This window comes from Acanthopagrus latus, chromosome 19 (genome assembly GCF_904848185.1).
Source record: "Acanthopagrus latus isolate v.2019 chromosome 19, fAcaLat1.1, whole genome shotgun sequence".
NCBI lineage: Eukaryota > Metazoa > Chordata > Actinopteri > Spariformes > Sparidae > Acanthopagrus > Acanthopagrus latus.
The window spans coordinates 23,745,107-23,762,883 of record NC_051057.1 but is presented as its reverse complement, the minus strand read 5'-3'; the positions used below and the strand labels follow the sequence as shown (position 1 = coordinate 23,762,883).

General features: G+C 42.5%; 1 protein-coding gene and 1 long non-coding RNA gene across 4 annotated transcripts in view; one reads left to right on the top strand and one right to left on the bottom strand.

The window, feature by feature from the left end:
• Positions 1-345: 345 nt before the first annotated feature.
• The window catches only part of dipk1c (divergent protein kinase domain 1C), a 34,460-nt gene continuing 17,028 nt past the window's right edge, over positions 346-17,777 (bottom strand). The window contains exons 1-9 of one of the 3 annotated variants that reach the window (XM_037078704.1): positions 13,791-14,088; positions 13,288-13,580; positions 12,877-13,080; positions 12,702-12,755; positions 12,373-12,548; positions 8,364-8,649; positions 6,442-6,606; positions 2,905-2,979; positions 346-2,646 (exon numbers count right to left, since the gene is read on the bottom strand). In XM_037078704.1, the coding sequence (XP_036934599.1) occupies positions 2,419-2,646; positions 2,905-2,979; positions 6,442-6,606; positions 8,364-8,649; positions 12,373-12,548; positions 12,702-12,755; positions 12,877-13,044 (1,152 nt within the window). In that variant the 5' untranslated portion in view covers positions 13,045-13,080; positions 13,288-13,580; positions 13,791-14,088 and the 3' untranslated portion in view covers positions 346-2,418. Of the gene's footprint in view, positions 2,647-2,904; positions 2,980-6,441; positions 6,607-8,363; positions 8,650-12,372; positions 12,549-12,701; positions 12,756-12,876; positions 13,081-13,287; positions 13,581-13,790; positions 14,089-17,777 lie in introns of those variants that run through there. The other 2 variants (XM_037078705.1, XM_037078703.1) reach the window with 2 other exon arrangements.
• Positions 3,834-9,769, top strand: LOC119008423. The gene is made up of 3 exons (XR_005071419.1): positions 3,834-4,291; positions 8,412-8,576; positions 9,371-9,769. It is a non-coding gene; the product is annotated as an uncharacterized LOC119008423 (long non-coding RNA).

The following is a 17,777-nucleotide window of genomic DNA, read 5'->3' as shown; positions in this document are numbered from 1 at the left end:
GACCTGTTCTCTCCTGCAGACTTTGAATAGAGGAAGTTTCCTTGATGTGTCTCAGTTCAGGTCTGCGTCCTCTGAAGGACTCGGCCTCTGTGGTCCTTCAGAGAGCTTGTTAACCTGGTCAGCTGTTGTTGTGTCACCAGATGTTTTACTCTCACGTCATGATTTCTGCTGCACAGACCCGCGAGAGTGACGATCTACGGCACGTGATGTCGCCATTTTCTTGTTGTCTCTCTACTTTTTCAGGCGCACAAAGAATCCTGGGATGTATGAGGCCATGAACAATCGTGACAAAAATACTGAAGTCTGTTAAACATTTAAAAGCCTTTTTATTTATTACTGGTACATTTTTAACAGGAACATCAGACGCGGCTCTGAGTCACGTCAGTCTTGAGGCCTCGCGTCATTAAACTTCAGCCTCATGTTGAAGTCTGTGATCCACATGTGTCAGGATTTTGTAACAGGAGTTTGAGTGTCTGTTGTGACTCGTTGGTCCAGGAGGATGGAGGTTGTGTCTGACATGTTGTGTCTCCCTCCTCCACCCTCCTGCTGCTTCTCTGCTTCCTCTCAGGTTTCTGCAGGAACGCTGAAACTCGATCTGCCCAGAGGAAGAAAACCACAGAGGTTTTTACCTCTTTTCTGTCTTCCTGGCTCGATGATGTAGAAAATAGTTCAGTGCACCTCCACCCAGCTGTCAGCAGACGGATGAGGGGCGTTAGATTTATCTAAACTCACTAATGATGCGTTTGGTTGGAGGACGATCAGCCGCCAGCAGGAACGACCAGCTGCTGAGTTTAGAGAAGCAGCTGGAGGAGATTTAAACTTTGCTGCGTTTATAAGTTTGAAACTTTACGATACGTATAAATCAAAGCGATGATCACATACTGGACATTTCTCACAGAATAACTGGACTGTGGACGGCTGCAGTCAGAACTCGCCTCTCGTTCTGATCCGAGAGACAGAAACAAGAAACAGAAATCATCTTTAGAACTTAGTGAACATCTCTCTGTTCAGCCCGCTGTGGTCGTAGCTGGTTGTTGAGTTGTGTATTGATGACAAACGCAGCAGGACATCGTCACACACTTTATTATTCAACTGAACGTCGTCGTTACACGTCTACTGTACATCACAATGAAGCCGACTCAGCTAAATCACAGCAGCTTTGATTAAAAGTGAATCTGTTTGAAAAACCCAAACTGAACCAGAAGCTGAGCGAGAGCCGACCGTCGTCCGCTAACCTGCCGGCTGACGTCGTTAGTGATGAGACTTCGTTACAAACGCTCGTCTGCAGCTTCTGTAATAAATCTCACTGAGACTAAGTGGATAAAGCAGAGCGGATCCTCGTGTACTGGATCTATAATAACCTCCTCTGATGAGGAGACATTGAACGCATCGCTGAGCTCGCGGCTCAGCTCTCCGGTCCTGATCCGGATGTTTCCAGATTCACCGTGATGACATTTTCAGAATCACGTTGACATGAAATCTGGAAACGCCCCAGATGATGAACAGCGGGGACTGTGGGGGAAAAGGTCGGGTTCTGCGGTCCAGTTCTTCAGCACCGTCCTGTTAGTGTACAGAGCTGCTCTGAGACAAACTGTTGACTCACAGCTGAAACAACACTGTCGTCTGAAACGTCTCTGTCAGATTTCCCTTCATGTGGAGCGAGTTGTCTGTTTACACCTGGGACTAACACAAGTACACAACTCTGAACACACAACGCGTCCTGATCCCATCACACAAACTGCTCATCCAGGCGGTCGGTGCCGTGTTTGACCGCATGGAGTTTGTAGATTAAACATTAATGTGTCGCAGACAAAGATGTAATCTGTCAGAGAGGGCTGGCTGCTGTAGTGACAGGACACCAACGAAGAAGAAGAAGCAACAACAACAACAACAACAACAACAGGCAGAATGGATCCGACACACACAGTCTGTTTCATCTGATCCAACCACAGCAGCACCAGACTCCCTTAACAAATGTGTCAGTTTAGTGAGTTGTTGAGTTGGAGACACTTTATAAACTCTGTGAAACTCTGTCTCTGACTCATTCTGCATTATTTGGACCTTCTTGTTCATTTTTTACATATAAAGCAGGAAGTGAGAGTCGCTCATGTTAATACCAGGTGTGAACAGCCTGAAGAGGCCAAACGAGGAGAAACAGACCAACAGGACACGTACAGAGGTATGTGGTATGTATTTATAGTTCATGTTCGACCAGATCTACGTCTCAGAAGTGGTACATATCCGGCCATATCTGGTTTTCATCCTTGTGGCTCAAACTGCAGCGACTAATTCAGCTAACTTGTAAACAAAAGTCTGAATTCTCCATGAGGATCCTTGAATTCCAGGATTTCAACAGTTCACAAGAGAAATCTTTGATGTGTTGAAGTTTCAAATGTCCCACAGTCTCTGAACGTCTCCTCAGAAGTTCAGAGCAGTGTGGACGTGGCCTTTCCCCTCCCAGGCCCCGCCCCCTTCCCCTGAAGCCCCTCCCTCCTTGACTAGGCGAGTCAGGATGTTGAGGAGACGCTGATGGACGCCCCCGTCCTGAGCCGTCTCTCCTCCTCCTCCTCCGGCTCCGTCCTCCTGTCTGTCCTCCACACCTCCTTCTGTCTCCGAGCACTCCTGCACCGCCTGCTGCAGCTCCACCTGTCCAACAGACACACCAGCACCAAACTCCTGTTGTTTTTATGTTCTATTGTGCAGAATCGTAGTGAGGGATCAGATCATGAAGAGTAATGAAGTTAGATATAATCAATCATCATTTCAGCATAAATATTATTTCTATTTTTTAAATGTTTTGCTTCTCAGATGATTAAAAACTAAAGTATTCTAATAAATAATAAAACAGGTTTTTTTTTTGTGTTTTAGATAAATTACATAAAAGTATAATTAAAACAATGGTACCTGCAGCGGGAGTCCTGCTTTGGCTCCGAGCAGCGTGGGAGAAAACCACGGCCTGAAGATCTTCTCACAGATCACCTGATGAGAGGACAAGAGACAACAAGAAGAGGAGGAGAGGAAAAGAACGTAGATGGATTATGGGATAAAACAAAAAGAGGAGGAAAGATTGAAGATGAGAGTAAACAAAACGAGATATCAAAAGACAGGAAAAAGAAAAGTGATGACAGGAGGAGAGGAGATATGTGAAGAAGAAACAAGGGAGAAAATGTGAGAAGGGAAAAGACGAGAGGAGAGAAGAAAAGACTTGACAGACAGAAAACAAGAAAATAAAAGAAAGAAAGGAGAGTGATTGAAAGGGAAAGGACGGAGAGGGAGAGCAGACGAGTGGGAATAAGAGGAGAGAAGAAGAGAACGGAGAAGATCAAAAGATGAACAGGATTCTTTCTCTCCTCCGTCACTATGCAGACGACGCCTCGCTGTCATTATCAAACACACACACACACACACACACACACACACACAATGCCTCCTTTCTCCGAGGACGTGATGGACAGGTGGGAGGTCATCAGAGGTCACAGCCTCAGGTGGACCAATAGGACGGCAGCGTGTCATCGACGTGTCACCAGCACTTTGTGTCCTTCACTCATCTTTTCTTCTTCTCTTCCTCTTTGTTCAGCCTTTTATCGTCTCCTCTTTCATTTCCTCTGTTCCTCATCCTCTCTGCGTTTATAATCTTTGTTTTTTCTCTTCCCCTGTTTTCTTTCATCTGATCTCTTTCTGTGTTTCCTCTTCATCTGTATTTTTTCTGTCATTGTTTTGATCATTTTTAATGATTTTAACTTCATTTTAGACGTTTTCTTTTTTAATTTCATTTAGTTTCATGTTTTTCCTTTTTCAGTTGTCTGTTTTTGCAGATCTTCTTTTCTTCATGTGCATTTAATCAGATTTTTCATTTTTTGTCATCCTCATCAATTCTATATTTTTTTCTGTCTTTTATTTTCCTCCCATTATTTGAACTCCTGTTTATCCTCTTTTCATTTTCCTCCCTCCACATTCACAATATCTGCCCAATATCTTATCTGCCTAATTTCTTCTTCTCCTGTGTTTTTTCCTCCTGACCGCCTGTGCTCCGATCACCTCCTGTTACAGACCCGTTTTTTTCTTTAACGTCTTTCGTGTTTGTGCGTCGCGTCCCGTCGTCACCTGTAGAAAAACATCTTCCCTCCGTCTCATATTCATCCTCCTCTCATGAATGCAGGTATCTCGTATCATATGACATGTGATACGGGAGGCGGCGGGGTGATGAGAGTCTGTCCGGCCGTTGTCATGGAGACGATCGCGGTGACGCTGATGTACCGGACGAGTCCGACGGGACGACGCTTCAAAATCTGTAAGTTACTGATGATGATCCACTCAACATACGATGCTATTAATATTCATAGTAGTAGTATTACATTATTATTATTATTATTATTATTATTATTTTTATTATTATTATTATAAATTAATACATCTTAAATGCGGGTTTATTAGTCGTTCCCTTATTAAGAAGCATCAAAAGCATTTTGAGTGATTATTTTAAATGAGTTTTATTATTATTTTATTATTTACATTTAATATTTCTGATGAATTTAACGTCACAGTAACGTCTGTGGTCATTTTAAAATTCACAATCTGATGATGAGGCATGACTGAAATATAGTCAATTATCAAAACTATAATAAAGTTGATTATAATATGATTAATATAAATCATGTCTCCTCTACTATTGGTAATAATTTCATCTGTGTAAGGAAAAAGTATCATTATTTAAAGTATAATCGTCCTGTAAATGTTAATCATTTATTATAATGAAATGTATAAAATGTGATTTTACAGCAATAATGATATTAATATTAATATTGATAATAATAATATACGAGTGAATGTTAGATTTGAATTTGTGCTTTAAAGTAAATCAAATGAAAAGTTATTAAATGCTAAATGTTTGTGTATCATGTGTAACTTTATTGATGTTTCACAAAACAGAAGCACAAAGTGCAAATTAATTATTGTGATAATGAGGCTGAAACATGAAGAAGCTTATAGAACTTGTTTAAAAATATATTCACTTTAAAAATCGTTTCTCTTGGTAATTAAACATTTTGATAAATGACAAGAAAAATGTGACAAACATTAATTCCAAACCAAGATGATAAAATTAATGATCTGAAAAATTCAGTCTTTAAATTTTAATATTAGATTTAACAGATAAAAACTGTCAAATTGAAACATTCATGCAGTGTAATAATTTTCATTTAACACTTCATATTTTTGTGTGTTAATAGAAATATTTTCAGTAGTGGTAAAATATAAAGTTAATATATAAACAAAGAAATGTGACACAAACATGCATTTAAAATAGAATCATGTTCATGCTTTTTGTTTCAATACATTTAATATAAACCTACAACATTTTAATTTTGAGTTTTAAAATTAAAATGCAAACAAAAAATGAAAAGTTAAATTCCCTCCTGACTTCAGTTTACTTGGATGTGAAAATCTGACTTTTTATTTTTCATTTAAAGACTTAAAATGATGTTCAGTTCAGAAAGTTTCCAATTGATTTATTTAACTAACCAACTTAATGAGTGACTTCACATGAAATATTAAATGAGCCTCAGCTAATGATGATTATTTGTTTAACAGGATACGTTCTCATAATTTAAAAGTGGACAGTCTTCTAAAAATGTTCTGTATATTTTGTAGTAATAAAATAATTTCTCCAGAAAAAACGAAATCAGATGAGATCAGATGAGTTTTTCTTCTGGACTTCAGGCCTGGAGATAAACTCCTGTAGGAATAAGAAATAAAACTAAAGGAAGACGCGTTGGTCCAGATTTCTCCGTGTGTCACCTGTCGGCAGGTTCAGCCCTCCTGTCCTCAGATCAGTAATTATCATTCCACACACGTCTTTACTGCACACGTGTAATTAAATGTTGTGAAAGACGGATCACCAGAATTCTTCAGGAGCAGACTCTATAATTTACCAGCCTGGCTGAGGAGCGAGGAGGCGGCGCTCTGATTCACAGGTGAACAGACGATGAACAGACGGCCGAGGAGACGAGGAGAAATGTTTCGACTTGAGAGTGAAGAACAGGAGAATCACTGAACATGAAGAACTGAAACATTTATACATTAAAATCTGAAGTTTGCAGCTTTTTGTTCTTCTTCCATCTCAAACTTTATTCCTTTAGAAAAGGAGGATTTTTGTTCTTTAATCGTTTTAGATTTGATTGAAATATGATTTGGAAAACAAATGATTTATTGGAACAAGGATAAAGTCGACACTTCCCTAAAATAATAACAAGTAAAACTCTCAGCTCAGCTACAACCAGAAGAAGAAACGTGACGAGTCGATGCTGCAGAATGTGACGATGTAATTACGTTCGCTACGGAGGCCCTGAATGTCCAAACGAGACATGTGTGATGCTGCTGAACACCAGAGAAACTCACTGCACGAGAGTTTTTACAGGTTAGAGGTCCAGAGATCCGTCTCACCTGCAGGTTGCTGTTGCGGCGGCGGGGGCTGCACCTGCGCTTGTTCAGGTTGCACCTGGACGAGCAGTCGAAGAAGTTACAGTCGTCGTCGCTGCTGCAGTTCTGGTCCAGGATGTCTCTCATCTTGGGCTCGAAGAACGCCATGTCCACGTCGATGGCCACCACCTGAGAGACAGAAACCTCAGCTGAGCTCGTCCTGATGATTAATGTGCGTCTGTTGTCTGAGATTACAGCTCAAACCTTCATTTATTTATTTACTGAAAGATTATAGACTGAATAAGTCGTTTGATGACTGTAACTTTAACTCCTGTGTCCAGTTCTTGTTTCACAGCGCTGTCATTATAAAGTGATGTTACATCTGTTCCTAACTGCTTTACAGGAAAACTGTAATCCTGCTAATACCAGGAGAGCAGTAACGAGCCTCTGTTTAACTTGACATTTGTTGGGTTTAGTGCTTTTTCTCTTTAACGGCTCATTTTCCAGTCATCATGAGGCTGCCGTGTGAGGGATCAGCGAACAGTTTAGACTGAGTTGTGATGGTTGGCCGGGGCCCAGCGCGGACCTGACACGGCGCTGGATTAATCACAGTCTGGCTCAGTCGGCTGCACAAACCGTAAAACCATCTGATAACGCTGAGAAAACAACTGCAGACATTTGTTTGTCTCTGTCCAAACACTCGTGATGAATTTAAAGTCTGTTGATTTGTGACCGAAGGGAAACACAGACGTCCAGTCGTCTGCCTCCGCTCGGCTTTATTTTTACTGCTGAGAGAATCTTCGGCTTTCCAGTTTAATATTCCAGATGAGTATAAAAAGATGACTTTATCAGGTTGAGCAGTCTGGTTACAAAATGACTGTTTGGCTGCTCCTCAAAGGAAACAAGATTTTTTTCGGATGAGATCAAACAGGAAGCGTCTGTTTGTTAAACAGTGAAGTTTTCTTTAGCTGAGAAACTTTTGACTAAAATGCTGAACAATAAGAACAGAAACAAATCATCAACAACTCATAAAACTGTCCAGCCACTAAAAACCAGATGAGAGAAACAGTGAGACACTCAGTTATTACCACAGAGTCACTTATATAATCCACTCATGTTAGGCAGAGTTTGACTCAGACCACATTCAGAGGCGGTCTGGACCACATCGAAGAACCGCTTCCTCAATTACAGTCCTCTGAGAACCAAGAAGAAGAAGAAGAAGAAGAAGAAGAAGAAGAAGAAGGAGAAGAAGAAGAAGAAGAAGAAGAAGAAGAAGAAGAAGGAGAAGAAGAAGAAGACACAACAACAGTCTGAAACTGCCAATGTCAGCTGATCCAACCACAACGTCACCAGACTCCATTAACTAATGTAGTGATTTTAAGAGTTGTTGAGTTAAAACAAACTTTATAACATAGTGAAACTCTGTCTCTGACTCATTCTACATTATTTGGACCTTCTTGTAAATTCAGGGAATCCAAGTCGGGTTAGTGCATCAGTAATGAAGAGATTTATGAGCTTTTCTAACTCAACAGAGGAGGACGGTACTTCGATTATTTCAAAAGACGTGTGTGTGTGTGTGTGTGTGTGTGTGTGTGTGTGTGTGTGTGTGTGTGTGTGTGTGTGTGTGTGTGTGTGTGTGTGTGTGTGTGTGTGAATGACCTTCTGTTTCTCAGCTGCAGGGTCACTTATCTTCTCTTCAACAAAAACCTCACGTAATCCACCATCCGCTCTCTGATTTCCATCTCTGCTCTCTCTAATAGCTTTTTTAAAAACCCCACTTTTATCTCTTCTCCCTCAGCCGCCCGCTTCACGTTCTTCCTGTTCATGTTCATCACATTCAGGAAACATTAAGGCCACTCAGACCACTCTGATGCTTTTCACTGTTCTGGTGGAGAAGGTCACCAAACTGCCTTTCGAAGTGAATCTAAAGATGGATAGAAACTCACCGTCAGGTCCTTCCTGATGGCAAAGTTCTCTGGTTTGATGTCACACAGGTGAAGTTTGTGGGTGAAGTCGTTGTCAAAGTGCCACACCATGTCCAGAAAACTCAGCGCGATGCGGTGCACCATCTCCCGGGTAGTCCACCTCCCTCGTGGCCCAGAACCAGCCACCTCCTCCAGGGAGAAGATGTTCTGGTCCCAGGCGTGTCCAGCAGACAGGTACTCCACAGCGTAGAAGTGACCACAGGAGCCCAACACCTTTGCTACGTGGGTGCTGAGGTCCTGCAGGACTCTGGAGAACAGAGGAGGACACGAGTCTTTACAGTCCTGATCATTTCCTCACTTCACCTGCACAGACGTCAGACTGACACTTACTGAAACAGACTGATTCTGTTGCTGAGCTGCTCCTTTTATATGAGCTCGCTATGTCAGAAACGAAAAACCAACATCTTTTAGGGTGAAGGTGGTCTCTGAGCTCCTGGTCTCTGAGCACCTGGTCTCTGAGCTCCTGGTCTCTGAGCTCCTGGTCTCTGAGCTCCTGGTCTCTGAGCACCTGGTCTCTGAGCACCTGGTCTCTGAGCTCCTGGTCTCTGAGCTCCTGATCTCTGATCTCCTGGTCTCTGAGCTCCTGGTCTCCTCCCGTCAGAGCAGAATTACACATCTTTTAATGTATTCTAAATTCCATAACAGCGTTTAAGAACAACTGCCTAGTATCTGAGTTTTGTACCTTCACTGGATACAAAGCTACCTGACCTGTCTACCTGACCTGTCTACCTGACCTGTCTACCTGACCTGTCTACCTGACCTGTCTACCTGACCTGTCTACCTGACTGCTTTCTGCTGCTCAGTGATGGTGAACGACTGTTTCAGAGCATGTATATCACAGGACAGATCCACAGCAGCTTGTTATTCTCGGCTTCTCTGTTGTTTTAGCTTCTATATCCATCCAACAGCTCTCCGAGTAGCACACACACACTCAGACGCTCTCCATGTGTCTGCTGCTCTGTCTGCAGGCCTCCAGATAAGCAGCAGCACAGGTCACTTCGCTTCGCCGGTTTTATTTTTGGACTCGGTGGAGTTTTGGCTTCCAGCCTGTTGGGTCGTCTGAGCATCTGAAAACAAGCTGGTGCCTTTCTGTCTTCGTCCTCCAGCTCTGCCCACAGTAATTCTCACATTTTCAAGGCTGAGATGAACTCATTTGGTAACTAAATACTATATCCCACATTTATTTTTTATTATTTATTAGGGACTTTCTTTTGTTGTATGATGGAAACTGAGTCACTGTCATAAAGAACTGTAAAAATCTTTTTTAACTGTTGTGGATGAAATCTGTATTTAATAAATATTTTATGAACATGAAATGTTGAGAAGTTTAATGAAATGCTTGGAATATAAGTGGAGGCTAATTCAGTATGAAGTGGAATATAGCAGGTCCTCATAGTACAACAAAACAATATATATATATATATATATATATATATATATATATATATATATATATATATATATATATATATATATATATATATATATATATACAAGTACAAGTATAAACCTGAATTTCTCCACTGGGATCAGCAGAGGTGCATCTTATCTTCTGCTTATCTGTAATTCTTTGTCATTGAGTTTATCTGTGTCCTCACTGCAATAAAACATAATTTACACACTTAATGTCAATATTTGTTTTGTATTTTTCCGATATGTTTTTATTTCTCAGTGATGGTTGCTGTCAGGACTCACAGGTGCAGTATCTTACATTTGAATAAACTGTTCAGTTACTCAGTTTGGGATATTGGGATGTCCAGTGTTTCACTTGATTGTTTATTATGTGGCACATTTGAGTTTTATTTAAATTTATGTCACATTTAATTTGACTTTTATTGCATATCCATTCACATATATTCACTTATATCAGTAAGTAATAATGAGCGGTGATCAACCTGATTATAGTGGCAAAAATAGCAACAAAAAAAATGCCATAATGTAAAAAATTTTCTGCACATTTAATTTAAAATAATTACATAATTAATTAATAATTTGGGGCGTGTCCACTGCTGTAGGAAAATAATCTAAATTCATGCTCAACAGATGTGTGATTTAATTTCCTAATGCCATAATTATTTTCACACAGCCAAACTGTCAGGATTCAAAGTGACTGGAGACAAAATGTTCTGAACTCCAAGTGGCTTCATCATGAACCGATTGATTATATAAACGACTCATTTATATAAGTTGATGCATGTTAAGGTTACAGTGCTTTGTGTCCAGTAGCTGCCTCCCCTGGTGCTCACAGGCGAGTCCTGCCCGGACCAAGATGGCGGCGACGTTGACGTGCGGCCCCGCGGTCAGTGAGGCGTTAACGCGGATAAATCTACGGCAAGCAGCAGCTGTCAGTCACACAGGTGCACGGAGGGAAGAGAAGAAGCAGGTCGGGACAACAAACGCTCATTTTAATCGTCTTAAACTGTGTTAACATGAGGAAATCTGTTGATGAGCCGCGGTGGCGTCTGTTGTTGTTGTTGTTGTTGTTAGCATCATGCTACAATGATTAGCAGACTTTTAAATGTTGTTGTGTGTGTTAAACTGAACCGTCAGCCTCTCTGCCGTCAGTGTGAGTGTCGGTGTGATGGTGGCAGTGTGTTCAGTGTTTACAGCTGGATCTCTGTCAGCTGTGTGTTGTCTGTTAGCTGCTGTTAATAACGACATTTACTGAGTTTACTGGTTAACATCCACTGCTACAGAAACATACAGTTTACAAAATGGCTGCCACAGGCTTCATGCTGTCAGTCACGTTACAAGTTACCTTTTAAAATGTAATGTATTGCTTAATGCCAGTTACTTTCAGTTTAGAGTAATATATTAAGTAACAATAGTACTGTTTATGAAGAGTAACAGATTACTAATTACTTTACTTTTTAGTTACTTTCAACAAAATGTCCGACTCACCTCTATAGAACAATAAAACAGCCTGGATGTGTTTAGATAACCGATGGTCCTGTCTGATACATTATGAGGTATAATCAGTATCTTTAATTGAAGGCTCTGGTCATGTGAACATGTTTGACTGAACGTATTGATTATATTTGTTGATTAAACAACAGTTCTGGTGTGTTCGGCCCACACAGGACCGGGTTCTCCTGTGACAGCTCCGGTCTCTGATGACGAGCTGTCTCACCTTCACGATCCAGAGACCCGTCTGTGAGAAACGACCTCTGAACTCATTGTCCTCGACTCGTCAGGCTGGTAGGAAACTAACTCTGCAGCCGTCTCACAGTTTCTTCACCTTCTTCACTCTAACTCTCACGCTAACGGAGTCTTCGTGCTCGTCAGCTCATGGAGGGACATTCGTTATGGTATTCTGATGAAGGTTGAGTTGTTTGTTGAGTTATTATTATATCTGATATTGACGCTTGCGTTGCCTCGACATTGTGTTCTGTAAATATTTATTGTGTAACTCTGCTCTTCATACACTTGCTGGTGCTTTGCCAGAGCCACGATCAGCATGTGGTTGTTAGACGTTCTGTCCACTAGAGGTCACTCACACATTACCAACACACTTTAAACTGAAAGCTTTCTCTCTAGGCACGATTTAAGCTTGCAGACCGATGATCTCCGGGCTGAGGTGGAGGGAGTCGTCTCCTCTGGATGCTAACGTTAGCACACTGAGTGGGAGGTTGTGATTTAGAAAACTTAAGGCCAGAAACATCAGAACAGCGACAGGAAACCTGTTAGTGAAACAGTGTTGTGTTTTAATCGTCCTACACATTGTTAGCTTGTTGTTGGCTGCTAAGGAAACGCTTTGTTAACGTAGCATATAGCTAGCTCCGAGCTAATGTCAGTTAAAACCCATGTTTAGCGATTGTTGCGCTGTGTCGGCACTTTTCTGAGTGAAATGTTACAGAAAAGAGACGGAAGGCAGAGTGAGATTCACTCACGATATATATGTGTTGAAAACCAGAATAAATCCACCGTAAGGATGTTTGGTCGGTAGATTTATTCCCTGTGGGACTCTCACCTGAGAAAGGTGTACTCCTCCTGCTGCAGCAGAGACCAGAGGGAGGCCAGCTCGGCTCTGGAGTAACTCTTGTCTCTGTTCTTTAGCTTCTTCCCCCAAAGTCTGGCCAGAGAGCTGTTAGTTCCTCCTCCGTCTTCATCCTCGTCGTCCTCAGCCAGCCCCAGAGAGTTTCTCACCTGAGACCAGACATGGTGACTCAGTTAGGAGTACTAGTTAGGATTTCTTTCTCCTGTAACACTGATGCTGTCGGAGAAGCTAACACTGATGTTAGCCTGTTGGAGAAGCTAACACTGAACATATCATTAGCTTTATTAGCTCGTACGACTTACTTCCAGAGTGGCGTAGAAAACCACATCGAGAGGCGAGAGCTCCTCTGCTGTGTCCTGTCAGAGACATGAATTACTGAAGATTATTTTTAATCCACTTTGACTCAGATGTAACGTGAGCTTCACTGGACCATTAATGTAACTTTTAGGACAGGAAATGAAGCTGATAATAAATCACCTGGTAGTCCAGTATACCCAGCGGTTCGTAGGAGGAGAAATTCTCCAGTTTGGACTTAAGGATGACGGGGTTTCCTCTCCAGCGCGCCTCGATCACCTTCTTCCCATTCTCGTAGTAGAGGCAGCGCTTGTACTCGACCAGGCCGAGCACACACAGATCCTCGCACATGTCCCCCGTCACCGAGCCCTCGCCGAACTCCAGACACTGTATGGCAGAGCAGGAGGGACACACAGAGCAGAATCGTAATGAGACCACAAATTGTTCTCTCACTGTTTTCGTTCAATACATGGATCAGTTTCGAGTCTGACACTTTAAGAACTTATTATCTCAAGTTTGTGCTTTAACTGTCTCCTCTGTGACGCGTCAGTGTTTCACTCTGAACCTGTGAAACCTGACGGAGGAGAGACGAACCTGAGAATCACACACTGGAATGAGCTGCGCAGCGTCTGAACAGCTCCGTGTCCAGAGGTGTGAGGGATGAGGTTGAGGATTAGCGGTTGTTCTGGTCAGGGATTACCCGGCTAATCCTCGCTCTGCCCACATTCCAACACAAACATCAGTCAGTAAGAAGCTCAGAGCACAAACTCAGACATCAAGCTGCTGGACCATCACTGTGGGTTCATATCATGCTTCTTTTATCCCTTTAGATGCTCTAAAACACAACACGAGGCCTGAGGACCAAGAGCGTCCATCCATTAGATAAACTGTGGGCAGAAAATTAAACATATAAAGGACTCGTTATGGAAACACCAAGATTTAAATCATCAGTCTCCACAGTTATTTTCCAGGTCAGTGGACGAGGTAATATGAGTCAGGAAGTGTGACAGACAGGAAGACAGGCGAGCGAACACTGAGGAAGAAAAGACGAGCAGACAGATAAGAGAGAGACTCTGTCATTAACTTCAGATAAAAACCTGACGACAGCAGGCTGGTGACGGACAACCCTCCATCCTTTCAACATCAGGCAGTTAACACGTCGAAGACGAGAGTTTAGATAATGTGGACGTTTAGTCCGTCATCTGTCTCCTGACTCGTAAATATCTGCAGACTGACTGTAAAATCTGGACCGGACTCAATGTCAATAATTCAAAGTGCTTCACATCTCAGCCTGACGCAGCTGGATCGTCTCTGTTCACATGAGGATCAGCTGCTTTCACATGAACTGTGGGAAACAACGAGCGGCTGCGCTCCAGCTCCAGACGCCATTTTAAACATCAGGCATCTGTCGCTGACACGTCATTTTGGTTTTCAACGAGTCACGAAACAGATTTTATTGATCGTAATGGTGGAGACGAGCTTTCTGAGACACTGCAGCTGGACTCTGATTCATGAGCTTACCTGAAATATTCACTGCTCCACCTGTCCTCCCTCTCACCTGTCCTCCTGCTCCACCTGTCCTCCCTCTCACCTGTCCTCCTGCTCCACCTGTCCTCCTGCTCCACCTGTCCTCCCTCTCACCTGTCCTCCCTCTCACCTGTCCTCCCTCTCACCTGTCCTCCTGCTCCACCTGTCCTCCCTCTCACCTGTCCTCCTGCTCCACCTGTCCTCCCTCTCACCTGTCCTCCCTCTCACCTGTCCTCCTGCTCCACCTGTCCTCCCTCTCACCTGTCCTCCCTCTCACCTGTCCTCCTGCTCTCTCTGCATGGTCTCTAGTCTCTCGTTGGATCGTTTTTCATCCCTTAAGATAAAATCTGGAAGTGGTTTTTCCTTATCGTGTGTGTGTGTGTGTGTGTGTGTGTGTGTGTGTGTGTGTGTGTGTGTGTGTGTGTGTTGATGGACTCAACAGGAGTGGGAGGAGAAGTGTTGAGAGTCAAAGGAGACGCTGCAATTATCCTCCCCCCTCCTCCCATTTGAGTTCCTAATAGTTCCTGCTGTCTCTCATCACAGTGAATCAGAACCACTGGTGTGTGTACGTTTGTGTGTGAGTGTGTGTGTCTGTGTGTTAGATGCTTTAACAGAATCAAGACTGTTTCTTTAATCATTTTCCTTTCTTTTTTTATCATCTCAAACATAAATCTTTAGTAGAATTTAGCTGTTTGTTTAGAACATTTTATTTTCTGAAGCTAACAGTTTAATTCTTTATCTTCTGGAGAGAGTTTACTTTGTCCTGTCCAACTTAAAACTACAACTTTTATTTTTGCTGCTTAAATATGTTTTAAGTTTCCACACAGTTCAGATTTCCTTAATTAAAATAGTAAAGCAGCTGTCCTGATAAATCCCGAGCACCATCAGAGCTGTCTCCAATAGATATTTTAAAAGCTTTTAGAGAGTTTGATTCTGTTTTCTTTTGGAGAGTTTCTTCTGTCCTGGAAATGACTGAAAAGTGTTTTTTAGTCAGTGTAGCGCTGCAGTTTCCTCTCTGACGGGGTGACAGAGTCATTAGCACAGTCACTGTTTTCCCCTCAGGATTTACTCTTGAGAAAATGTTTGTGTAGTTCCTCCAAAGATGACATTTCCCCTCTGAAGTCACAGCCTGGACTCTGTTTCCACAACAGTGAACAGACACGGGTGCAAAAATAGTCCAGCAGGATTTTCTTTTAGTTGGTGCCACAGCAGCTCACACGGGTTCATCCATGGTTCAGAAACACAAACACACACAGTGGCACTGAAGGACACCTTTTGATTAGCAGTGTTTCGAGCAGCACTTCAACTCAAAGGGTCTCAGAAATAGTTTGGACTTTGTCCCCAGAGCCCACTTACATCTTCAACCCACAGCTGTAAACAGAATCTTTTCAGGGTTCGCTCTGATGATTGTGATTCCTTGAAAACCTGTTTGAAACGTCTTATGTTGCCTCAATTTGAGATATTTTCATCTCCAGGCATCTTGTCCGTCGGGAACAGACCACACCGCCTCCTTTGTAAAGACGAAGACGAGGATCTCTGCAGTGGTTCTCCCTGCAGACGAGGACATCTGCACACTCTGGTCTTGATTCCAGCGCTGCGAGCTCTGCAGCCTTCACATATCCGCTCTAATTCCCTGGATTTCCTCCGACTTGCATCACATCACACTCTCCAGCTGCTTCCTCCTTCCTCGAACTCTGCAGCTGGCAAACTTTCCCACCGTGCTGTGTGTGTGTGTGTGTCAAAGGGAAGATAAATGCATGCTTTTGCATGTGTGTATTTGCTAAAACAAGCCTACACATGGTATTTAATTTGTTGCATTCTTTGTGTTGACTGGACTGAGATAACATCAGTATTTCTATTTTTACAGATTTCAGTAGTTTTCATGTTGGGGTGTGTGAAACGGTTCAGACCAAACAAAGGTTTTGTCTTGTTCAGGAGAAGACAAAAACTATTTGTGTCCTTATTTACTGCATTATAGTTTCTGAGGTTCATCACCCAAGAAGATGCAAAAAACTGCATATGTTTTTTTTCTGGCACCTTGGATTTGGAAATGTTTGAATAATGAAGAAGATGATAACAGATTCAACAGATTAGCCTGAAGCTAACAACACAGTGTTCTGACTGAAGCAGATGGACAAACTGTAAATGTTTTTCATCGATTGTCTCCAGCTGCATTTATTATTTCGTCTGATTGAGATTCGTTAGATGTTTGATTTGGTTTTGGAAGATTTCAGCTTGTAAAGGGTTTGAAGTTTGTGACCTCGGGTCTCCTGGAGTCGAGCTGCATGGAGACCTCTGATGTCTGTCTGAGTTTGTAGTTAAATCTTAGAGGAGTCCAGTTCATATTCATTCCTCTCTGATTGCTGATCTAGTTTAAATGTGGCTGCATTTCTTCAAATATCTGGGCTTCACCACACTTGCAGACTCGCGGACTTGGCAGGGAAGTCCGGGAGTCTTGACGGCTGTTCAAACCCACAATTGATCCAGTCTGCAGGGGCCCAAGAGGACTTTGTGCAGACTTCAGCGGACTTCACTGTCTTAATTATCTTGAAACATTTATTGAATCGTTGAGGCCAGAAATGAAATGTAACCACATCATGATACAGAAACATGGAGGAGTGAAGCAGATAGATGTTAGGGCTGCAGTCTTCAGGCCTTGGCACAATATTTGCCTCGTGGTCTCACTTGCAGACTTGACGTGGTGACAGTGAACACATCACAGTCTGCCAGGGCTCAGTCTGCAGGTCCAGATAGTGGAGATTTGGGTGCAGCCTAAATGTCAGCAGACCTTCTGGTTTCTGGGACCGGTTGTTGGCCCGTCGTCCATCCAGACGTGGATCTCGGAGGGTCCAGCTCGTGATGTGAGACAGCAGGTGTGTGTCTGCATGTTTACAGATGTTCACGTTCACTCGGTGGCTGTTAAAGAAGCTTCCAGTGCCGAGAGTGAACACGGTCCGTCTGCCAGGGTGGTTCTGATGAAGAGTCCACATGAGCAACGTGGGTTCAGTTAAGCGTCTGTCAGTCTCTGTCATCTGAATCTCACCATGACTGATGCCAGCAAACAGCAGAGTGTTTATTTGGCTGAGTCTCCTTCGAGCTTACGACAGAAACAAATGGATCCAGGATGCAAACGAGCTCCAGACTGAAACATTAAGATCTGCTAATGAACTTCGCTTCTGTCTGCCAAACTGCAACGTGGCTGCAGAGAGAACAAATAGGCTCTGAAATATCAATCCTTTTTTTTCTTATAAAGATATTTTTACTTCTCCTCCGCTCCTCATCCAGAAAGTATTTTCTCACTCTACAGCTGCAGAATATTTTCTCCTTTTGGTTTCTCTTGTTTCCACCTGTTGTTTTATTATCCTCTAACTTTCCTTCCCTTCAGCTCGTTCCTTTGCTTCATCTCTTGTTATTGTTTCTTTTTTTTGTCTCCTTTTCTTTCTTTAGTTTAATGTTTTCCTTCTGTGTTTCCTTCTTCTTCTGTTTCTTTTATTCCTCATGCTGTCCTTCCTCCTTCCCTTCTTTTCTCTCTCCTTTCTGTCCTCTTGTCCTTCCTT